The sequence below is a fragment of the Mesocricetus auratus genome, unplaced genomic scaffold, assembly GCF_017639785.1.
Source record: "Mesocricetus auratus isolate SY011 unplaced genomic scaffold, BCM_Maur_2.0 Super-Scaffold_100037, whole genome shotgun sequence".
Taxonomy (NCBI): Eukaryota; Metazoa; Chordata; class Mammalia; order Rodentia; family Cricetidae; genus Mesocricetus; species Mesocricetus auratus.
In genome coordinates, this window is record NW_024429215.1 from 7836406 (window position 1) to 7861340 (window position 24935).

Sequence of the window (24935 nt, forward strand, 5' to 3'; positions counted from 1 at the left end):
CAGGAACTGGAGAGACGGCTCTGCAGATAAGAGTGCATACTGTTCCTAAAGAGGACCCCAGACATTTGTTCTGGCTGACGTCCCAAAACACTACAAACCGAGCAACTTTAAGCAACAGACATTGGGGCTGGAGAAACGGATGAGCGGTTAAAACCACATACCGGTTTTAGGGAGGACCTAAATTCAGTTCCCAGAAGCCCTATGGTAGCTGCCCTGGGTAGTTTTATGTTAACCTGACCCAAGCTAGAGACATCTCAAAGGAGGAAGCTTCCGTTGAAGAAAATGTGCCCATAAGATCAAACTATAGGCAAACATGTAGGGCATTTTCTTAATTAACGATCAGTGGGGCCCATTGTGGGTGGTGCCGTCCCTGGGCTGGTGGTCCTGGGTTCGATAAGAAAGCAGCCTGAGCAAGCCAGTGAGCAGCACCCTCCATGGGCTCTGCATCAGCTCCTGCCTCCGGGTTCCAGAACCGCTTGAGTTCCTGTCCTGGCTGCCTTCGATGATGGACTACGACGTGGAAGCGTGAGCCAAATAAACCCTTTCCTCCCCAACGTGCATTGGATCATGGTGTTTCATCATCGAGACAGCGGCTCACAAAACTGTCCATATCTCCAGCTCTAAGGGGTCCAACGCCTTCTTGTAGCCTCCTTGGGCACCAGGCATGAGCATGGTACTACATATGCGGGCAAAATGCTCATACGCACAAAGTAAAAATAAGCAAATCTTTGAAGAATCAGAAGTGCACGGCTAAGACACTGCATCGGGACCTAAGAGAGAGCTGGTCCAGCTGGGGCTGAAGGAGGGAACGGCCAGCTCCTCCCTGTTTCTTCCCATCATCCTTAGCCCTCTGTGTCCCAGTTTCCCATGACAACGACACCAGGGATACTGACCCAGGACCTATCCTGATGCCTTTACTGCAAACAAAGCGCCAACCTGCAAACAAGGTCACCTTCTGAGACGCCAAGAGCCAGGGCCTACCCCACAGAGACGAGACTGAATCCATAACACTTCCAAGACACTTTCAGTGGAGATAAGGAATTGGGTGCCCAGCACCTAAGAGATGGGGACAAGGCTCTCTTTCTTCACTTTGGGGGGGGGGGCTCCGTATAGGACACCAAGGAAGAACCCCAGCTCCAAGCCACGGCTGGTAGTGCAGGCTACTGGGGAGACTGAGGCAGGAGGGTGACAAGTTCAAGGCTAGCCAGGGTAATAAAGCGAAACCTTGTCTCAGGGCTGGAGAGATGGCTCAGAGGTTAGGAGCCCAACATTGCTCTTGCAAAGGACTGGGTTTCAGGTCCCAGCCTACGTCAGGAGTCACAACCACCTGTAATTCCAGCTCCAAGACATCCATTGTGCTCTCTTGGTCTCTGCGGGCACCTGCCCCCATGTGCACAAACAGACACACGCTGATATATGTAACGAAGAATGCATAAGTTAGTAAAATAAGGTATGTCATTGCCACACACACAGGACACTGAGTCCAGTGCCACACACCCAGGACAGTGATAAATGCCCAGACTGATTCTCCTTTTTACTCAGTCTAGAACCCCGGCCCATGGATGATGCTGCCCAAAAGCAGGGTGGGTCTTCCCAATTAACCTAGTCTGGAAATTCCCTCACAGGCATGCCCAGAAGTTCGCCTCCTAGATGATTCTAGGACCTGACACATAGACAACCAGCTACCACAGGTCTTCAAAGTCCCGGGTTTGACCACCAGTGTTGGGGTGGGGAAGGGGATGGGGGTAAACCAGATCTGGGCAGACAGGAGTTCACACTGAAAGCCCGACATGGTGGCTCATGTCTCTAATCATGGCCAGCCTGGGCTACAGAGCGAGGCTGTCTCGAAAAATAAAAACATGACCGGATTTTGACACCGGCCAGCTCACATAGCTTCCCTGCGACTCAGTTTCTTCCTTGATTAGAAAAGATAATAGTCCCTGCCTGGTAGAATCATGTAATTACTATTCAGTCAACAAGTATTCTCTAAGCACCTATAATTGGGCACTGGAAATACGGGGTGGACAGGAGAGTCGAGGTCACTGCCTCTCTGAAACGGGCATTCCGGCAAGACTGAGAACCAAATACACACAGAAGAGGTCTCTCCCACTTCATCAATGAGTTCTAACCACAGGAGAGTTCTCGGGCTAATAAGTGGTTTTATTAGAAGAAAAACAAACATAAAGGAACTCTCTTGGGCTGGAGGCGGCTTGGTGGCCGAGACCACAGACTGCAGGGGACACAACCTCGATTTGACTCCCAGCACCCACATCAGGTACCTCACAATCTCCCACAACCCCAGCTACAGGGGAATCCAGTTCACAAACCCACAGACATACACATAATTAAAAATAATTGAAAAGAAAAGAGCTCACCAATGGTAGCCGTGCAGGCAAACAAACGAGATGGAGAAATGGTTGAGCGGACAAAGGTACATGCTGATACCATCACACACACACACACACACACACACACACACACACACACACACACACACACACACACACACACCACTAAATAATGTAAAGCAAATACCTGAAGAAAAAAACCGTAAGTGGTTTGTATATTGTAGTAACCTTAGCTACTCAGGACACTGAGACTCAAAGATCACAAGTTCAAGTACAGGAGTTAACACGGGGTAAGAGCCAGGCGGTGGTGGCGCATGCACGCCTTTAATCCCAGCACTCGGGAGACAGAAGCAGACAGATCTCTGTGAGTTCAAGGCCAGCCCATCTACATAGTAAGTTCCAGGTCACCCAGGGCTACCTAGTGAGACCCTGTCTCAAAAAGTAAATGGATGAAAACTTTCACATTTTTAAAGTAATTTTTTTTAAGTGGCAAAGGGAGGAGCAGGTGTGGGTATCACACCTTTAATCTCAGCTCAGGAGGCAGAGGCAGGCAGACCTACGTGAGGGGCTACATACTGAGATTTTATCCAAAAAAAAAACAAGTTAGTAAGACTGGGGGCTCGGTAAGTAAAGGATTCACGCTACCAAGGCTGACGACCTGAGTTCAGTCACTGGGATCCATGCAAAGGCAGAAGGGAACTAATTCCTGTCGGTTGTCCTCTGGCTCCCGCATGAGTCACCGCATGCACGTGTGCCCACAAACACGCACACAGTAAATTTACACAGATGTATATAAACATATGCATATATACACAATAACCTACAAACATGAATTTACATAAGTATACATACATATAGAGAGAGAGAGATTGGGCGGACAGACAGACAGACAGACAGAAAGCCAGACACACAGGCAGACAGGCAGACAGACAGACACATAGATAGTATGTGATAAGATGGGAAGGTACCTTTTATATGTCCACATAGCTGGGCCACAGGACACCCAGATAACCGGTCAAACATTACCAAATAATGTCTTGAATGAGATTACTATTTCCATCAACTAGCGGTTTAGCAAGCAGACAGCGCTCCCTATCTTCAGAAGCCCTGACTACAACAGAGGCTGACCCTCTGCAGACAGAGCAGAGAGAATTCTTCCACCCGAGGCCTTTGAGTTGGAACACCGACTCTCTCCTGCCTTCAGTCTCAACCCAGGCTGGAGCCTGCAACCTCTGGGCAGGAACTACATCCACTGACCTCCCGCGTCTCCAGTTAGCTCTTCACCCGTGTGAGACGATTCCTCAGTGTGTGTGTGTGTGTGTGTGTGTGTGTGTGTGTTCACACCTTCATGTGTACATATACACATACATACATACATACATACATAGAAAAACTGCATCCACTGATCTCCTGCGTCTCCAGTTAGCTCTTCACCCGTGTGAGACGATTCCTCAGTATGTGTGTGTGTGTGTGTGTGTGTGTTCACACCTTCATGTGTACATATACACATACATAAATACATACATACATAGAGGAACTGCATCCACTGATCTCCTGCATCTCCAGTTAGCTCTGCACCTGTGTGAGCCAATTCCTCAGTGTGTGTGTGTGTGTTCACACCTTCATGTGTACATACATGCATACATACATACATACATAGAGAAAGAGAGCCGGGCGTTGGTGGCGCACGCCTTTAATCCCAGCACTCGGGAGGCAGAGGCAGGCGGATCTCTGTGAGTTCGAGGCCAGCCTGGTCTACAAAGTGAGTTCCAGGACAGCCTCCAAAGCCACAGAGAAACCCTGTCTCGAAAAACCCAAAAAAAAAAAAAAAAAAAAAAAAAAGAGAAAGAGAGAGTGCTGGATCCCATTGGTTCTGGTTCCCTCTAGGTGTTGGGTCCTAAGGACAGAACCTCAGAATTAGCTTTACACTCACAAAAGAGGCTTCCTCCCCATCCCCTTTCACCACCGACACAGCCATGGTGCTGCTTTTGAACCAGGAAGTGAGGCCTCACCAGAAGCAGATCTGGGGTGATATCTTGCCTGTACAAATAAAGCCTGTCTGAGGGTCAGAGAATGCAGCTTGCCACTAGCTAACCATAGAGGTCTGGAGGTCTGTACGGACAGACAGGAAGTGAGGTAGCTGGGCAGGAACAGGATATAAGCAGGGAGAAACGGAAGTCGCTCTCTTGCCTGCTGAGACGCTAAGGAAGTAAGGTGTGGCCGGCCGTGCCTTGCTCCTTCTCTCTGACCTCTCAGCATTTCCCTCTATGTCTGACTCTGGCTTTTTATTATCTAGACCAATTAAGAGCTCCGTTTACACAGCCCTGCCAGTGTCTTGCACTTCCGGCTTCCACAAGAGTAAGGGGGAAATGTCTGCTGTTACTCAGCCCAGACTACGGCTCCTTGCTCCAGCCACCCAAACAGACAACCTGCCCAGATTCACAGACTCCCAGCAGAGAAACAAGTATTCAGCACAAACTTTGTGGTTGGAACAACCAGTGTAGGCCCAGCAAGCCCCTCTTGCTAGCTCTAGAGACAGTGGGAGCCTCCACTACAAAAGGGTGAACTCGGAGGCCTGAGTTGCCCAAACCCTACAAACTGCGCCTCTTCTCATGTCTCTGAGGGCACTCTCACATACCTATAAATAAAAATAAAAAAGTCTCTAAGATAAAATAATAGGCCGGGCAGTGGTGGCACACACCTTTAATCCCAGCACTCAGGAGGCAGAGGTAGGCGGATCTCTGTGAGTTCAAGGCCAGGCTGGACCGATAGCCTCCAAAACAATACAGAGAAACCCTGTGTCATAAAAACCAAAACAAAAAACAAAAAAAAAAGATAAAATAATAATATTATTAAGGTCCCAATGGTAAACCAAAATTCCACTCCATGAAGTTCTCCCTGGAAAACCCATTAGTTTATTGGGCTTACTTACAGACCACACGTAAGGGGTTGCAGGCAAGAGTGTAGGTGACCCCAAAGCTGCATGGAAGGCCTATGTTTATGGCCACAGAGATAGATCCCCCCTCAGTTAACCATCCCCAGCCTATATATTTTAGTCCCTTCCCCAGACCCCAGAGGCCATGTGCCATTAGAGGAAAAACTATATACAACTGGCTGGAAGGAGTGTCTAGACACTTAAATGAGGGTCCAGTGAGCTTCCCCAAACCCTCTGTCTTAGTTACGTTTCTATTGCTGTGATAAGACACCATGGCCAAGGCAACGTATAGAGGAAAGAGTTTCTCTGAGGCTCACAGTTTCAGAGGATGACTCCATGACGTCACAGTGGGGAGCATGACAGCAGGCAGGCAGGCGTGGGGCAGCCGCCGAGAGCTCACATCTGATGCCGTAACCATGAGGCAGAGAGAGCTAACTGGGGATGGTGTAGGCTTTTGAAACCTCACAGCCCACCCTCTGTGGCACACCTCCAGCAACAACACCACACCTCCTCATCCTTCTCAAACACTTCTACTACCTGGGGACCAAAGACTCAAACATAAGAGCCTATGGGGGTCTTTCTGGTCCAAACCACTACCCCCTCCTACTCTGAGGGAATGCCAACAGACCATGATCACAAGTAAGCACAGGCGATCTAATGAAAACAACTGTTGGAAGATGTCATTCTGTAACTGTGTGTCTGATTGGTTTAAATAAAGCACTGTTGGCCAACAGGGAAGCAAGATAGGTGGGACTAGGAGTCGAGGAGGATTCTGGGAAAGAGAGGCACAGTCAGACACCATGTAGGCCACCAGATGAGTAAGAGGTCCGGAGCCTTTTCTCTGGTAAGAGAAATACTTAGATTAGCAATTATGGCCGGGCATTGGTGGTGCACACCTTTAATCCCAGCACTCGGGAGGCAGAGGCAGGCGGATCTCTGTGAGTTCGAGACCAGCCTGGTCTGCAGAGTGAGTTCCAGGACAGCCTCCAAAGCCACAGAGAAACCCTGTCTCGAAAAACCAAAAAAAAAAAAAAAAGCAATTATGGGTTAAATACTTAAGTCAGAGCTAGCCAGTAAGAAACCAAGCAAATTTGCAGCCAACAACTTCATAATTAATATAGTGTCTTGTGTGTTATTTGGGGGCCCAGACAGCTGGGAAACAGGACCCAGGTGGCGGGCAGGAAGACTACACGTTATAAACGACAGAATAACAATGCAGTTGAATTCAGCCAGTAGACTGTGTTGACCAGTCTCTTCTCCAGAACTCATTGGCTTTCGGGTTCCTCAGAGAACTGGCTGGAAGCTCCAAACCTTGACTGGAAAAGTCAGTGTCTTCCTACCTACCTTTGATGATCTTCCCAGCAAACTCCCGGATGGACTTGAGGGAAGCCAAGTCTAGGTGCTGGGCACGTACACGGGGATTCAAGGTCTCTCCACGAATGTCCTTCGCGGCCGCCTCACACTTCTCCATGTCTCGACAGGCCAGGATGATGTTGCCTCCTGCATGCCCAGGAGAAGAAAACATGAAAAGAAAAACAAACCCACCCCTACGTGTCTATCCAACAGACATAAAAGCATGCACCCACATTAAATTTGTATACAAGCAATCTTAGTAATACATTCAATAACCAAAGGATAGAAACCCAATTACTCAGGCTTGGCGGTGCCTCTGGAGGCTGAGGCGGGAAGACTGCAAGTTAGAGGTCTACCTAGGCTACAAGGTGAGTTCAAGACCTGCCTGGGTAATTCAGTAAGAACCTATCTCAAAAAAAATAAATAAATAAAACAGGGCTGAGGATGGAATTCAGCAGTAGATCTTCTCCTAAAGCCTACCAGTACACGGCTGAGGGCGTGGCTCAGTGGTAGAGTGTTTGCCCACAGTGCCCAAATGAGGAGCTGGGAGCACGGCTCAGTGGTAGAATATATAGTGAGGGGCTGTGGGTGTGGCTCAATGGTAGAGCACCTGCCTAGAATCCCCCAGTGAGGGTGTGGGGTGTGGCTCAGTGGTAGAGCCCCTGCCTAGAATCCCCCAGTGAGGGTGTGGGGTGTGGCTCAGTGGTAGAGCCCCTGCCTAGAATCCCCCAGTGAGGGGCTGGGGGTGTGGCTCAGTGGTAGAGCCCCTGCCTAGAATCCCCCAGTGAGGGTGTGGGGTGTGGCTCAGTTGCAGAGCAGCTGATTACTAAACAAGAAGCCCTGTGTTCAACCGCCAACACACACACACACACACACACACACACACACACACACACACACACGAACACACGAACAATAGCAAAGGACCATTCACTAATCAACAGATAAAGCAACCACACTGTATCCACGTGATAGCATAAAAGGGAATGACACACTGACACATGACACAGTGAATGGACCTTGAAACAACTACAGTGTTTCAGACACAAAATTCATTGATGCCAGGCGTTGGTGGCGCACGCCTTTAATCCCAGCACTGGGGAGGCAGAGGCAGGCAGATCTCTGTGAGTTCCAGACCAGCCTGGTCTACAAGAGCGAGTTCCAGGACAGCCTCCAAAGCCAAAGAAACCCTGTCTCGAAAAACAAAAACAAAACCAATCATACATTCTTCCACTTGTATGAAATGCCCTGAACAGGCAAATCCAGAAACAGAGAGCAGACACAGGTTTCCTGGCGCTGGGGTAGCAGGCGATGATTGGGGTGTGATGGGTGATGCGTAAAGAGATGAAGGTATCTGCAGGGTCATGAAATATTCTAAGGACAGATGGGAAGATGGAAACATTTCCGGGATGTATGGGAACATGCGACGAGTCTAGTGCTGCTGTCACTCTGATTTTCTGAGAAATGGCACCAGAGGCTGTCTTCTGTCCTCACAAGCATGTGCACGCATGTGAATGTGTGCACACACACACACATACACATATGCACTAACGCACAGACGCATGCACACGCACACAGAGCAAAGCTCAAACCCATTCCACCCCAACATATATACACTACATAATAAAAATAGATTTTAAAAAATATAACTACTACAACAAGCAAAATTATACTGTAGTTTTTTGGTGTGTGTGTCTGGCTTTTTTCACTTAGCACAACAGCCTCTAGAATCATCGCAAATGTCCAAATTCCTTTCCTTCTGAAAGCTTGGCAATATTCCAGTGTATGGATGGACCACGTTCTGTCTGTCTGCAAATGAGCGCCTGGAATGCTTCCGCCTTCGAGCTATTTTAAACAAGGCTGCCACACACACTAGTGCGTATGAGTCTCTTCGAGACTCCAAAGCCGGCGGTGCTCTTACCTCTTTTAGCCAATTCCAAAGCAGTTTGCTTCCCGATACCTGTGTTGGCTCCAGTCACGATGACAGTCTTCCCAGGTATGGTGGCCTTGCTGGGACAAGCGCCACCAGCGACATAGTCCCTGAGGGTGAGAAACAGAGGGGTGAATTCTGTCTGCCTCATGCCTGGATTTATGATCTGGGGCTGACCACCCTTCTGAGCTCACATCCCCCACCCAAGAACCAAAGCACAAGGTGTCCATATCCTGGTCTCAGCTGAGGACTACACTTGGGAAGTCTCCGTGAGGTGGCAATCATTCATTACTATTCTTTATAAAAACAAAAGAGTCGGGCCAAGTGGTGGTGGCGCACACCTTTAATCCCAGCACTCGGGAGGCAGAAGCAGGCAGATCTCTGAGTTCAAAGCCAGCCTGGTCTACAGAGCAAGTTCCAGGACAGCCAGGGCTACACCAGGGAAACCCTGGGTCAAAAAAACAAGAAGACTGTAGCCAGACGTGGTGGTACACACCTGCAAGCCCAGCACTGGGGAGCCATTGGCAGGAGGATCAGGAATTCAAGGGCATCCCCCACTACACAGCAAGTTCAAGGCCAGCCTAGGCTACATGACAACCTTGCCTCAAAGTAAGTAAATAAAATAAAGGACATGAGGTTGGAAGGGGGATGTGTCAGAAGGGGTCCAAGGGTTGGAGAACATGAGTGGGACATAGATAATGATCAAAATAATTACATACAGCGTGGGGCTGGAGAGATGTCCATAACTCCAGTTCCAGGAGATCTGACACCCTCTTCTAATCTCAGAAAGGGTGGCAGAAACACACACGCGAGCCAAAAAAATTAAAAAATGTAGGCCGTGCGTCGTGACACACGCTTTGATCCTAGCACTTCGAGAGGCAGAGGCAAGTGGATCTCTGGTCTACATGAGTTCTAGGCCAGCCAGGGCTGCACAGTGAGAGCCTGTCTCAAAAAATGCAAGGAAGGAAAAAGGGGAGGGGAGAGGAGACACACAGGAAGAGCGGAGCGGGAAGGGGAGGGAAAGTAATGAGTGGCGCAGACACACACACACACACACACACACACACACAAACTGCACAAGCTCCCGGGCCCCACCCCTTCTCCCTAGGTGACCTTGGGGAGGTGACGCGCCCTCCAGCTCGGTCGGGAAAGGCGGTGCTGGCGGGTAAGCTGGGAGAACCCAGGACTGAGGACTGAGGCTAAAGGACTCTTCCGTAGCCTCGCCCGGCAGTCCCCTGCCGCAGGCCCTGCACCAAGCGCGCACAGAGACGCGCACGGACTCACTTGAGCAGCACGGTGCCGCCGATCACCGTGCCCACCACGGACACCGGCAGCAGAAAGCGGTTCATGCCGGGCTGGTGGATCTGCACCCCGGGCCGCTCCAACGCAGGACTCAGGAGCCCACGTGCGTGGAAGTGGAAGGACGCGGCCTCCCGAGCACGCCCCGGGCGTGGCCCAGTGCGGGGGCGGGGCTTCCTTAGGAGACGGGCCCCCGGCGCACTTAATGCTGGGAATCGTAGTTTCGGGAGATGGGGCGGGGCCAAGGTTGACGGGCGTGCCTGCAGCCGGATTTTTGTTTTTGTTTGGTTTTTTTAAACAGCTGGGAGCTACTCCCCGCACTCCAGAGACAGAGGCAAGCCTGGAGTTCGAGGCCAGCCTGGTCTACAGGGAGAGTTCCAGGATTACACAGACAAACACTGTGCGGGGAGCGAGGAACGGCACGACATGGTACCAACCATTACCATTTATTTCCAGACAGCGAAACCCCGTAGAATGAACCATGAGCTTCCTCCTCTACATAATATTTAACAATAGCACTTCCTGCGTAGGTTCTTTTGAAGGGAGGAGTAAATCTGGGGCTAGATCCCTGAGTCTGAGGGAGGAGTGGGGGTCCGAACTCTTGTGAGGACGTGTGTGTGTGTGTGTGTGTGTGTGTGTGTGTGTGTGTGTGTGTGTGTGTGTGGTCTCCTGGGTTTGAGGGAGGAGGCTGGGACCTGGACCCCTGGATCTAAAGGAAAAGAAGGATACTGGCTTTAAAACCACGTACCGAGCCCAGTGGGATGGCTCATTGGGTAAAGGAACTTGTTATACAAGCTTTGCAACTTGTGTTTCAAACCTAGAACTCCCATGGTGGAAAGATAAAGCCAGCTCCCAAAAGTTGTCCTCGGAACATCCACCATGGTTTGTATATGCCCACATACTTACACACCAAAATAAAAAAAAAGAGTAAACAAATAAATGTTTAAAACATACTGAAGCTTTGGTGTCTGGAAGCGCAGGGGGGAATGGGACACAACACAGACAGAGGGAAGGAAAGGAAGTTGGGGGAAAGCTATAGATAGATTGTGGGTAATGCATCCTGTGGTAGAAAATTTCCCAGCACACATTTGTCCTCTTGAAGGTGACAATGAGACAATATTTTTCGATTATCAGATTGGCAACACTGAAAATTATGATAAATATTCAGTGTTGGCAAGAACCGGGGAACCTCCCTGCTGGAGGGAATGTCGACTATCTGGTGTTCCTGAAAGCCTAGTCACAGGATCGTCCTCATACACTTGACCCAGACATTCCCTTTGGAAGACGTCATGCTTAGGCGTTGATTGGGAGCTGGAAGGATGGTTCAGTGGTTAAGAGCATTTGCTGCTCCTGCTGAGGACCCGGGTTCGGTTCCCAGCACCCAGCACGGCAGCTCACAAGTGTATCTAACTCCGGTCCCAAAGACCTTTATGGGCACTACAAGAAGAAAAAAAAGGCATACAGACATCTAAGCAGGTACAACATTCACTCACATAAAATAAATAAGTAAATTTTTAACTTAAAAGGAGTGTTTTTTGTTTTGGTTTTGGTTTTTGGTTTTTGTTTGGTTGGTTGGTTTTGGTTTTTGGTTTTTTCGAGACAGGGTTTCTCTGTATTGTTTTGGAGGCTGTCCTGGAACTCAATTGGTAGACTAGACTGGCCTTGAACTCACAGAGATCCACCTGCCTCTGCCTCCCGAGTGCTGGGATTAAAGGCGTACGCCACCACCGGCCTGACAAAAGGAGTGTTTTAAAAATGTCTGAGTCCCAGCTGGGCAGTGGTGGTGCACGCCTTCAATCCCAGCACTTGGGAGGCAGAGGCAGAGGTGGATCTCCAAGTCTGAGGCCAGCCTGGTCTACAAAGTGAGTTCGAGGACAGCCAGGGCTACTTGGAGAAACTCTATCTCAAAAAAACAAAATTAAAATTAAGACATCTGAGTCCCTTCATTTACCACCAATGTGAGTGAGTGTCCTAGTTAGGATTACTGTTGCTGTGATGCAACACCATGACCAAAAGCAAGTTGGGGAGACAGGTTTATTAGAATGGCTTACGGGCCATCTGGTCTACCAATGGTCAAAGAATCCAATAGCTGTTCAACCCATGAGGCTGGCCTTCAGTATGCACCAGGATCCTGAAAAGTAGGCTCCAATGCCAGAGAAGCAATGGACTTGGAAGGAGCATGGTTAGAAAAATTGGCACCTGGGGCTGGAAAGATGGCTCAGTGGTTAAAGCACTGTCTGTTCTTCCAGAGGGCACAGATTCAATTCCCAGCACCCACATGGGAGCTCATAACTGTCTGCAACTCTAGTTTTACAGAAGATCCGACACCCTCACCCAGATATACATGCAAATGAACATAAAGTAAAAATAATTTTAAAAAGCCAGGCGTTGGTGGCGCATGCCTTTAATCCCAGCACTCGGGAGGCAGAGGCAGGCGGATCTCTGTGAGTTGGAGGCCAGCCTGGTCTACTGAGCTAGTTCCAGGACAGCCTCCAAAACAATACAGAGAAACCCTGTCTCAAAAAACCAAAAAATAAATAAATAAATAAAAAGTAATTTAAAAAAAAAGAAAAATTGGCTCCTGGAATGGGAAATTGCTGTGACAGACCTGACCATGTGTTTGGAAGGAGGACTGTGAAAATACCTTAGAATGCTGGGATAGAAAAGCTTTGAGTGCTGAGACCTTAGTGGTCTGTTCTGTAGAAGCTTGGATGTTAAGAATGTTGACGGCAAGACAGTAAGCAGCCCTCCTCCATGGCCTCTGCGTCAGCTCCTGCCTCCAGGTTCCTGCCCTGTTTGAGTTCCTGGCCTGACTTCCTTCAGTGATGAACCGTACTGTGTAAGAGTAATCCAAATAAACCCTTTCCTCCACAAGCTGCTTCGGTCATGGGGTTTCATCATAGCCATCGTACCTCTAACTAAAATGTGGGACGGGGAGTGAGGAGAAGGCAAGGTGTGAAATAAGCCGCCGTGGTGGCTGCTGTCGTGGACTATTTAACTATGAAAGGATGCATAACATTTGTTCATGCTGTAGAGTATTGCTTAACTGCGTAAAGGTGTGTTGCATTTGTTTATGCTGCATTTGTTTATGCTGCATTTGTTTAACAACGTAAGGATGTGTGTTTGTGTAAAGATGGGTTGCATTGGTTTCCACCTTGCCTGCCTAAGGCACCTGATTGGTCTAATAAAGAGCTGGATGGCCAATAGTTAGGCAGAGGAAGGACAGGCAGGGCTGGTGGGCAGAGAGAATAAGTAGAAGGAGGAATCTAGGTTTGGGAGAAGGAAGAAGAAGGAAAACAAGGGAGAAAGAGAGGGACATACTTGGGGCAAGAAGCCAGGCAGCCACCAGCCAGAGATGAGAGGCAGTGAAAATAAGACACACAGAAGGAAAGGAAAGGAAAAAGCCCAAGGCAAAAGGTGGATGAAGAAAAACGGGCTAATTTAAGTTTGAAAAGCTAGCCAGAAATAAGCATAAGCTAAGGCCAAGCATCAAAAACTACTAATAATGTCTCCATTGTCATGATGTTGGTGGCCTGAAAGAATAGCCTGTTACAGGCTACATTTTGGGGGGCTTGCTTGTTTGCTTGCTTTGAAACAGTCCTCTTGTAGCTCAGGCAGGTCTCTAGCTCACCATGTAGCTGAAGTGCAAGCAGCCTAACATCATCCCTACTGCTAGGTTAAATTCTCAGCTGCCCCAGGAAACAGCCACAGACAATACACAAGCAAACCAGCCTGTCTGTGTTGCAATAAAGCTTTAGTTAGAAGACGAGCCGTGGGCCACCGTTTGCCAGTCCCTGCCACGCAGCTTTCGGAAAGATGTTGTCATTTGTGTTCACAAGAACCTGGTCCACAGTGAGTCCCGGAACATGCGCGGCTGGCTGGCTAGGAAAGTGGTTATTACAAAGAAAAAGATGCAAGCAAACTCCTGCTTTTGTAGGCCTCCTACCCGATTCCCAGACACACCCAAGGTGGATGGAATGTCTTTGCAGACTTCAGGTTGGCTGTGCACCGTTTGCCAAGGTTGATTTTTGTCGAGAAGAAACTGATACGCACTGGGTGCTGTCCCAGGTGCTGAGAGGATTCGCCCACGGGGTCATCTGATCTCCCCAGGGCAGATCCTTCAGGGCACCGAGCAAAGGTCTCTCTCAGTCCCTCCTGCTCTCCCTTGCTTCCTCTCTACCTCTCTCTCTCCCTCTTTTTCTCCCTCCCTTCACCTCCAACACTTTGGTTTTGAAACAGGGTCTCTTGTAGCCCAGCCTGGCTCAGACTCCCTGTGTAGCTGAGGGATGCCCTTGAACTCCCATTACTCCTGACTCTACCTCATCCAGCATCAGGAATTACTGACTCACACCACCATGCTTGGTTTGTACGGTGCTAGGGCTCCTGACTGATCATCCTTTTTGTTTTTTGTTTGTTTGTTTCCTTTTTCCAGACAGGGCTTTTCTGTGTAGCTCTGGCTGTCATGGAACTCTCTCTGTAGACCAGGCTGACTTTGAACTCACGGAGATCCACCTGCCTCTGCCTCCGAGAGCCGGGATTAAAGGCGTGCACGACCACCACCCGGCTTCCTGACTGGGCATCCTAAGAGCTAGGGAAACGTATGTATTTTGCATGGTACTGGGAATCAGACGCTAGGCAAGCACTCTGCCAGCTGAGCCACATCCTCTGCTCTCAGAGTGAGCCTTGTTTGAAGTCACTGTGTAGTGGAACCATTTGTTTCATGGCCACCATGAGTAAAGCAAAAATTCCCTCAGCACACCTTGTTAGAATAAACCGTGAACACACTCTGTGGGATCCTGACCAGGGTCCTATGTTGAAACTCCGGCCCCTTCTCTCTCATTGCCAATGCCAAAGGCAACCTACCACCATGACCCGCATCCTGATAGCTGGGGCAAGGCAGCTTCTAACGATAAAACAGCCTTGTCTGGAGGAAGAGTTCCAGGAGGGAGAAACTGCGGGCTGGCACGTACGTAGCTCCCTGAAGGTGTATTAACATCCCATTTTCCAAACCTCCTATGAAAACTCTCAAATACCCCCTCCCCACTTTGGTAGACACCCCTTTCCTGCCATGTCAGACCCTCTGATGTTTGAAATAAACATTCAGTCCAGTGGGGTCACTGTCCAGTCTCTTTTCTACCTCCTATCTCTATAAGCTACCTCGGACATCTAAATCGGGGGGGGGGGGGGGAGACGGAGGAGAGACGGTGGGTGAGAAGAAAGACACAAAAGGAGAGTTGGTGAAAACAGGCTGGGGGCATCCTGGAGGGGACAGACGAGCTTTGGCGGGGAGGCAGGGCGCCCGCTGGCCAGGAAGGGAGCTCCCACCTGTGAGACGAGCTAGGAAAAAAAAACAGTAGGAGGCAGGAAAGCTTCTGGGTTGGGAGCAGCCTGATTTTGAGGTGAGGTTGCAAAGGAGATGGAAGAGAGCCTGCAGTTCTAGAAAAAGAACCTAGACGGTGGCTGGCATGAGGTCCGGGCTGCAAAGCTCGACTCAGCTCAGAGGGTACTGAGGAGCCACAGAGGAGTTTAGAGCAATGAAGGGTTATGAGGAAGATGGCTGTTTGCATGAAAGGGGAAAAGGAAAGGAGTTTGCTTGCTTTGTTTGGTGTGTGTGTGTGTGTAGTTTTGTTGTTGCTGCTGTTTTCCGGCTCAAATGTCGACTATGGGCCGAGGAGGGCAGCAGGGCAGCTACAGCACCAGGCGCTTCCCCACGTGCCCAGCTGTATTCCGGTCCCCATCTTTCCCTCTAGCTCATGGTACTAGCTAGAGCTGGCAGTGGAGCAGCCCCCACCCACTTCTGGACGACAGTTGTGATGACGGCAGTCAGAACAGCCATCTTGAGTCCCGCCTTGGAAACTCAGCAGTAGTGTATTCCTTACCTATGGATTTGCTTCCCACAGTTTGAGCCAAAGTCGACTACAGCCCAAAATACTGAATGTAAAATTCCAGAAATGACTACAATTTTTAAGTTTCGAATTGTGTCATTCTGATAGCGTGATAAAATCTGGAACCTTCTAAATGTGCTGGTGCTGCGCCTCTCACCAGCACTGAGGTCCAGGGGGGCCACTCTGGGCTGTTTCGTTCTTAGCTCTGTCCGTGGGACAGACCACAATGCCCGACAGAGAATAGATGCTTAATAAACATTTGGTGAAGGGACATCTTAAGCAATAGCTGAAAAAAAAAAAAAAAAACAAGGTCCAGAGCAGATATGGAGACACAGAAGACGTCTCTCAGCCTTCGTCAGAGAAGCTCCTATGTGCAGTAGTGGGTGACTCAGAACGGGTCAGGGTGTGAAGGAAGAGACTACAGATGCTCATCCCTGGCCTGGACGCCTGTGTCACAGGACCTCCTCATGAGACTCAGACGTCACTGGGGAAGAGTGATGAAAAGAGTCTAAGACCTAGAACCCGTGGGTGACCACGAGAAAGTGGTGTCTTCAGGACCCCAGCGGGGCAGCTGCTGTGTGAACTAACACTGGTTATGGCCTTGGGCCCCAAACCAGAACAAACCCCAACGTGGTCCAATGTCATTCTCAGCTACGCAGCAAATTGGACGTCAATCTGGGCTAGGGACTGTCTCCCAAGAATGAGAGGGAAGGGAAGGGGAAGGGAGGCAAAGGAGGGGAGGGGAAAGTAGGGGAGAGGGGGGAGAGGAGGAGAGGGGAGAGGAGAATGGGGGAGGAGGGGGAGGGAGGGGAGAGAAGGAAAAAGGAGAGGAGGGAGGGGAGGGGAGAGGAGAGAGGAGAGGGGGAGGAGGAGGGGGAGGGAGGGGAGAGAAGGAAAAAGGAGGGGAGGAAGGGGAGGGGGAGGAGGGAGGAAGGGGAGGGGGAAGGGGAGGGAGGGGAGGGAAGGAAAAAGGAGGGGAGGGAGGGGAGGGAAAGGGAGGGGAGAGGAGGGAAGGGAGGGGAGGGAAGAGGAGGGGAGGGGAGAGGAGAGAGGAGAGGGGGAGGAGGAGGGGGAGGGAGGGGAGAGAAGGAAAAGGAGGGGAGGAAGGGGAGGGGGAGGAGGGAGGAAGGGGAGGGGGAAGGGGGAGGGAGGGGAGGGAAAGGGAGGGGAGAGGAGGGAAGGGAGGGGAGGAGAGGGAGGGGAGGGAAAGAGAAGGGAGGGGAGGGGAGGGAAGGAACTTAGAACAGGAGGGGAAACTGAGGCTGGAGCCATTAAAGCAGCTACCAGAATACAGAACTGCTGGTCACAGAACCTTCTCGTTCGTGTCACTTCCTGTCATCTTGGTCACTGAACTATTTTTCCTCGTTGACTGGCCCAGCACTTACTTAACCGTGACACAAAGCTGTTGACCTGTTTTATCAGTCATACAGGGAGGCCCTCCTGGCCCATGGCTGCTGCTGCAGAGGCAGGTACCAGGAACCACACCCATTTTAGAGAGGAAGAAACTGAAAGTCAGGAGCTCAAAAAGAAAACCTCACACTTGCTCCAACCCACACTGGGGTCGGGCCACCCCCACTGCCACCGGCCTCTTGGAAGGCCAACTCTCCCAGTTTCAGTCAGGGGCTGCCGGGACAGCCTCACCTTCTGTCCCTCCCAAATAACAAACAGTCCCCGCCACCAACCTGCTCCTCCACCTCCCTCTGCCAGCCAGGCCGGTTCTGGCAGTCACCAAGCACCAGTCAAGCATCCAGGGTGTCCCTCCCTGCCCCCTCTCGGGCTACTGCCCTCAGGAACTAACTCTGGGGAACCCTGCTCTCCAAAGCTCTGTGAGGAACCCAGGCACCACACGGGGCTCACTCCGTGGTCCAGACTAGCCTAGAATTCCTTGTGTTGCTCGGTCTAGCCTGGCCTTGAGTTTGCACTGAAACACCTGCCCACGGCCTCCAAATGCTACCACCAGGCCTGCCTGGCTTAAGCAACATTTGCACGTGGTCAGCGCTAATGGAACTCAAGGGACTGCTAACAGTAATAAAATAAGAAGACTTGAACTCGGGAAGGAGACAGGTTGGTGGGTCCTGGACCCAGTTGGAGTGGGGATGGATAAGATCAAGAGACACAAAGCATGGCGGTGACCCATGTGTGAGTTCCAGGACAGCCATAGTAACATAGTAAGAATTTATCTAAAAATAATAAATAAATAAAATACAAATACGCTGTATACATACATGAAATTCTGTTGGGTTTTTTTGTTTTCTTTTTCTTTTTTTTTTTTTTTTTTTTTGGTTTTTTGAGACAGGGTTTCTCTGTATTGTTTTGGAGGCTGTCTGGGAACTCACTCTGTAGACCAGGCTGGCCTCGAACTCACAGAGATCTGCCTGCCTCTGCCTCCCGAGTGCTGGGATTAAAGGCGTGCGCCACCAACGCCGGGCTTCTGTGGTGTTTTTTAATGAACTTTTTTTCTACCAACATAATATTGTTGTTGATTATTTGGGAATTTCACATAATGCACCCCAATCACACTCACTTCCCAGTCCTCCCAGGCCCAGCCCCTCACCCGTGTAACACCCCCCCAACACAAACAAAGAAACCCGCACAAGTCCAATTTGGGTTGCCCATATACTCAGTGGGTCATGGCCAAACCCCCAGTGGCCAGACCCTCAAAGGAAACAGATTTCACGGCCCCCACCAGAACCCATCAGCTGTGAAGGGCTGCACTTCCGCTGTCACAGTTTTTCTGTGGTTCCTTCCTGTCTTTGGGGAGTTAGGTGAGGGCAAGAGGGAGAGAAAGGTTGTCACAGAAGCCTTGCCTGTCTTTCCGTCTCAACTATGAGTCTGAAGTCATCAATACACTGCAAAAGAAGCTTCCTTGCTCTTTATAGTCGTGGACCACGGACTTCCACATGGTTTCTGGTGAAAGCACGGACCACAGACCTCCACGTGGTCTCCCGTGGCAGCACAGGCCACAGACATCAACGTGGCCTCTGGGGCAACATGGGCCACGGACACCAACTCGGCCTCCATCGGCAGCCCAACCCACGGACATCCACATGGTTTCGGGCGGCAGCTCAGACCACGGACATCCACGTGCCCTTTAGTGGTAACGTGGACCACAGACAGAAGTCGGTCCTTTTTTAGTGCTAGCAACAGAACTCACAGCCTTCCAGTGCCAGGCAGGCTCTCTACAGCCCAGCCATGGCCTCAACCCCTCGCTGGTGGGTTCTAAGCAGATGCTCAACCCCTGCGACTTGTCCCCAGCCCCTCGCTGTCAGATTCCAAGCAAGTGTTTTATCGCTTAACCACAACCCCAGCCCCGAGCTGGTGGCTTCCAAAGCATCGCTCTACCGCTGAGCTACAGCCCCAGACACAGGGACCAAAGTCCACGTGAGCCCCTCAGTCACAACTGTGCCCAGAATGACCACCTTCACCGTGGCAGCTGCCAACTCATCTCTCACAGCCACGGCCATGCCTCCGGAGACCTCATCCACCGGCCTCCTCAGGGACTGCCTTCCCCAGCTCAAAATCCTCGGCACATTCCTAAAAATCCAGGTCAACCCTCAGGCGACACCTTACCCACCCCAGAGAGACGACTGGCCCTGCCTGCCTCTCCTCACACCACTGCCTCACCTCTGCCCTGAGAGTTTCCTCTCCTCCCACTGTGAGAAGGGGTGTGTGCCTCATGTATGGCTGTCGTTACGGTTACTTCTCACCAGGTTGTTGTTGTTGTTGTTTTAGTGTGTGTGTGTGTGTGTGTGAGAGAGAGAGAGAGAGAGAGAGAGAGAGTATTGTGTGTGTGGCACACTGCACATGATGCTCAGAGCACCACTTTCAGGGAAATTGGCTCTGTCCTTCCGCCATGGATTCCGGGGAACTAATTCAGGTTGCCAGGCTTGTGGCAAGCGCCTTGACCCACTGAGCCGTCTCTCCAGTTCGGTTCATGAATTCGTGATGCGTACCACTACGTCTGTGTGGAGGTCAAAGGACAATTTTCAGGAATCAGTTATCCCTTCCACTTGAGAGAGTCCTGGGGTCCAGACCCATTCATACCATCAGGCTCGACCTTTAGTGGCCTCACGAAGCCCAGGCTAGCCTCGAATGTGGATGGGAAGCTACGGGTGGCGTTATATTTTTGATTCTCCTGCCTCCAGCTCCTGAGTTCTGTGATTACAGGTGTGCCCACCATGCCCGATAAATACGGTGCTGGGAATTGAACCTGGGTCATCAGGAATGCTAGGCAAGCAATCTACCAACTGCTACACAGTAGTTCCTGTGTCGTTGTTGTTGTTGTTATGTGTTTTGAGTCTGGGGCTCTCTGTGTAGCTCAGACTGGCCTTTAATGTATAGCAATCTTCCCGTCTCAACCTCCCTGGTGCTGGGATAACAGGCACGGGCCGCCAAGCACAGCCTCAGTTTGAAGTTCTACTCCCACCTGAGGCCTGTCAGATGTCGTGGCGTGTGAAGGAGTCTCCACCAAGCCTGATGACCAGAGTTCAATCCCAGGAACCCACATGACGGAAGGACAGAACTCACTCCCACGAGCCGACGTCAGATTTCCATGTGTATGCATGCCATAGTATTCCCGCAAGGACACACACACACACACACACACACACACACACACACGCTAAAATCCTATCTGTCTGTGTATCTGTATGTGGGTTTGTGCACGAGAAGGCAGTGCCCACAGCAAGCCTGACTTCAAGTTCCTGTCATGACTTTCCTCAAAGAAGGACGGACTAAGGCAACCTGTAAGTTAAAAGCAATCCTTCCTCCCCTAAGCTGCTTCAGGGAGTTGTCATAGCAACAGAAGGAAACCAGAACAGTAAGCCATTCGGTTAACCAGAGAAGACTTCTGATCCTCTCATACTCATAACCCCTCACGGATACATTAAGCACTTTCTCTGGGCACAGGACACAATGCCTCTGTCACCTCCATTCACGTACACACCATAAACTAAGACTGTGGTATTTAGACCGAGTGCATTTCCTCAATAAGAGTTTCCTGTTGAGGGAAAGGGTAAGCCAAACATTAGAAGTCAGGGCCTTTATGCATATGTGATACTGAGAGTAGAATCCAGGAGCCGGACAGATGGCTCAGAGGTTAAGAGCGTACAAAAGTTCTTCCCAAGACCAGAGTTGAATTCCTACATCCACTTTGGGTACCTCACAATCACCTGCAACTCCAGATCCTGGGAAATCGGACACCTGTGACTTCCTTAGTTGCCTGCACACACTCACACAGAGACCCAAATACAAACACATTATTAAAAGTAATAAAAACAAATCATTAAAAAGAGAGAAAATATATCCCAGGTCCCCCAGCAGACTCTACTACTTAGCCGGTCCCCAGCCCCTCACTGGGGGAATGCTAAGCAGGGGCTCTAACACTAAACCACACCCCAGCCCCTCCCTCACTGGGGAATTCTAGGCAGGGGCTCCACCACTGAGCCACACCCCCAGCCCCTCACTGGGGGATTCTAGGCAGAGGCTCTACCACTGAGCCACACCCTTACTGCCTCACTGGGGAATTCTAGGCAGGGGCTCCACCACTGAGCCACACCCCCAGCCCCTCACTGGGGGATTCTAGGCAGAGGCTCTAACACTGAGCCAACCCCAACCCCTCACTGGGGGGTTCTATGCAGGTACTCTGCTCTGTCATGCTCTTAGTAACCCATTTACTTTTTATCTTTTTATTTTGTTAATAAAATTAATTTTTCTATGTGTTTTTCACATCATGTATCTGATCCCATTCACTTCCCTTCCCATCTGTCCTCTATCCCTTTACCTTTTATCTTAAGACAAGTTTAAGTTGTCCAGGCCCTTGGCAGACCGTGAATTTTCAATCCTCCTGCCTCAGCCTCAGAATTACAGGCCTGTGGGCAGCTGGCTGCCGTGGACTGAATGACCAAGTCCTCTTGTGTCCGAGCAGTCATATGCCTCTGATAACCATGGCCCCACCCTTCCCGATAGCCAGCCCTAGCTCCCCTTACCTATGAACATGGCTTTTCTCCCATGGCAGGGTCTCTTGGGAGGGGTCTGAGTGAGAGCAGAGAAGTCAGGGACCATGAAAGTGTCAAGGGTCAGCACATGGAGACCCTAGAATCCCAACTCGAAAGAGGGAAATTCCACCTCCGGAACCACAGTGAGCCAGGGTGGTGACGGAAACAGGACTCAGGGATTGTCAGCTTCACCGGATGCCCTCCACGGCCCCGATGGCCAGGCACTGGGGGGGGGCGGGGGGCTTCTTCAGGGAGAGATTCCTCAGGTGAGTTTCCAGACATTTGCAGCCTCCACCCTGGGTTGTCTGGGTCAGGCAGGCTAGGGGTGGGAGCCTCGCTTGAGTTTGGGAGCCAAAGCTACATTTTAGAGAGAGGGAGGGGTTTCCTCTGCCGCACAGAAAGGAGGAAAAAAACTCTCTGCTCTGGAATGAGGGTGGAGAGTCGGGTTTCAATGTTGCCTGGACGGCACACAAGCAGGAGAAGTGGTGGGCAGGACGGGAGGGTGGGGTGGACAGTGGGTAGACACTCCTCCTCCACTCCTCACAGAGAAGCAAGGCTCAGCCCTCCTCCCTCAGACCCAGGAGTCAGCCCCAACCTCCTCCCCCAGACCCAGGAGTCAGCCCCAGCCCTCCTCCCTCAGACTCCATCCCTCCTCCCTCAGACACAGAAGTCAACCCTCGCCTCCTCCCTCAGACCCAGGAGTCCAAGCCCCAACCTCCTCCCTCAGACCCAGGAGTCAGCCCCAACCCTCCTCCCCCCAGGCCCCAGTCCTCCTCCCCAGACCCAGGAGTCCAGACCCCAGCCTCCTCCCTCAGACACAGGAGTCCAGGCCCCAACCTCCTCCCTCAGACCAAGGAGTCAGCCAGCCCTGCTCCCTCAGACCCAAGAGTCATCCCCAGCCCTCCTCCCTCAGACACAGGAGTCAGCCCCAGCAAAGCCCCTGTGGTAGGTTGGGATTTAGAGTTCAAGGAACAGTGAGAGAAACTATGTGCCCAAGCCGTGATGACAGCAGAGGAGAGAGAAGTAAGGTCAGATCTGAAAGGCACCAGTTTTTACGGGAGAAGAATCCAGAAACCCAAATGTGGATTTTGACCAGGCGAATAACAGTCCCATCTTGGGTCCTTCAGAGTCCCTGAATTTGGGTGACACTGGGGGGACAGAACACAGCAGGGAGAGCCTTGTCAGGCTCCTACAGGATTTGGGTAAGAAATGACGGTGGGTGGGTGAGACATCTGGGAATCACAGAATGTAGAAGGGGAGAGGCAAGGAGCTGGCCCCTCATCTGTCTCCATCCCCTAACTGGCAGCCAACATAGACAAGTTTCTCCTTGGCACTTGCCAAGACAGGACGGATCATGGAGTATTTTCTCTGAATTTGCCAAATGCAAATGGACTAGACATTGCTGAGGGACTTACTGCCTGTAGATGTTGTATATGGTTATTGTACTCATTCCATAGTTTTTCTCATATTAGCTACGGCCTTCTTTACAATAGACAAAAAAGGGGAAATGTGGTGATATTTTGTTTATGACCTAACAAATAAAGCTTGCCTGACACCCTGATATCAAGCCCCAGAAGCTACCCACACAGAGGAGAGAGCTGACTATACAAGTGTTCTCTGACCTTCACATGTACACCTACACACACACACACACACACACACACACACACACACACTGTGCACAAGCTGATAAGGAGAAACACATTTTTATTACGTAACAGTCGTCTCTAGTTCCACAAACGGCATGATGCCGTTTCTTCTTTGTGGCTGGACAGTAGTACTCCATCGTGTGTGTACCACATTTTCCTTATCCATTCAACCATTCTAGGCGCCCAAGCTGACTCCACAACTTGGCTATTATAAATGGTGTTGGCATGGTATGTACTCACTAATATATGGATTTTAGACATGGATCAGGATAGTGCCAGTCTGCACTTCCACTGACAGAGAGTCTGGGAAACAGGAAAGAACCTAAAAGATATGCATATATGCATAGTACCCAAGAGAAGAGGATTGAGACAAGATCCTGTGAATGGATGGGGAACACGGCGAGGGGTGGGGGGGGGGAGTGGGAGCTGGGAAGAAGAGAGGGGGATGAAGAGGAAGAGAGTTGGTCATGGGGAACAGGAAGTTGAGTGGGTGGGGGTAGAATAAGGGGAAGAGGGAATCATAGGTTAGAAGACAGATCAGGCGCCAGAGTGACCTCGAGTGATCTAAAGGGATAACACCAATTGGCAAGCTAAGCAATAGTGGAGAGACCACCTCGAATGCCCATTCCTGATAATGAACTTGATGTCTATAACCATCCGGGAGCCTTCATCCTGTGACTGATGGAAGCAAAGGCAAACACACAATTAATCACTGAACTGAACCCAAGGAACCCAGTGACAGAGAGAGAGGAGTGATGAGCAAATTGGCAAAGATTGGGCTGGCAAAACCAGCAGAGACAGCTGATCTGAACAGGGGAGAGCTCTTGGATCCCAGACTGACAGTGGGGAGGCCAGCATGGGACTGATCTGGACCCCCCAAATGTGAGTGTCAGTGAGAAGGCCTGGGCAACCTATGGGGCCCTGAGCTGTGGATCAGTGTCTATCCCTGGAATACAAACAGTCATCGTGTGCCTATAGCACAAAGAGGGATGCGCTCTCAGCCTGGACTCTTAGGGGAGTGCCTGGACCCTACCCAGAGTGAAATGACAGACTCTAGATATCCCCTATGTGGAAGGATTTGGCAATAGGGTGGGAGGGTGGGGGGGAAGGGGAGTGCGGGAGGAGGGGAGGGAGAGGGAACTGGGATTGACATGTAAAACAAGCTATTTAAAATTAAAATAAAAAATGATAATAAAAAATGGTGTTGGCCTAATATCTGAATATACTTGGCCTCAGGTTCCTCGTCTCAGTAAAGACACACCACTCATCATGGGTTTGGGGAAGAAATGATGCCTACAGCTTCGTCACTGAGGACCCCGACATGGGGGAAGAATTTCCACAAAATACCTCAGGAAGCTGTGTGTGTTCATCGGGGATGTGCCAGGTACGCTGGGCTTTCTGTTCGGGCTTGGGTTTTGTTGTTCTTATCATTGTCGTTTGAGCCCACTGTAGCCCAGGCTGGCCTCAGACTCACTGTGTAGCCGAGGATGCCCTTCAACTCATAGTCCTCCGGCCCCCAACTTCTAAGTACTGGGTCACA

At 50.6% G+C, this 24935-nt stretch overlaps 1 protein-coding gene across 2 annotated transcripts in view; it reads right to left on the minus strand.

Moving 5' to 3' along the window:
* Positions 1 to 22011, minus strand: part of Rdh13 (retinol dehydrogenase 13) — a 31770-nt gene extending 9759 nt beyond the window's left edge. Inside the window, exons 1-3 of one of the 2 annotated variants that reach the window (XM_040734170.1) lie at positions 21738 to 22011; positions 8558 to 8676; positions 6628 to 6783 (exon numbers count right to left, since the gene is read on the minus strand). In XM_040734170.1, the coding sequence (XP_040590104.1) occupies positions 6628 to 6754 (127 nt within the window). In that variant the 5' untranslated portion in view covers positions 6755 to 6783; positions 8558 to 8676; positions 21738 to 22011. Of the gene's footprint in view, positions 1 to 6627; positions 6784 to 8557; positions 8677 to 9850; positions 10018 to 21737 lie in introns of those variants that run through there. The other variant, XM_040734169.1, reaches the window with a different exon arrangement.
* Positions 22012 to 24935: the final 2924 nt, after the last annotated feature.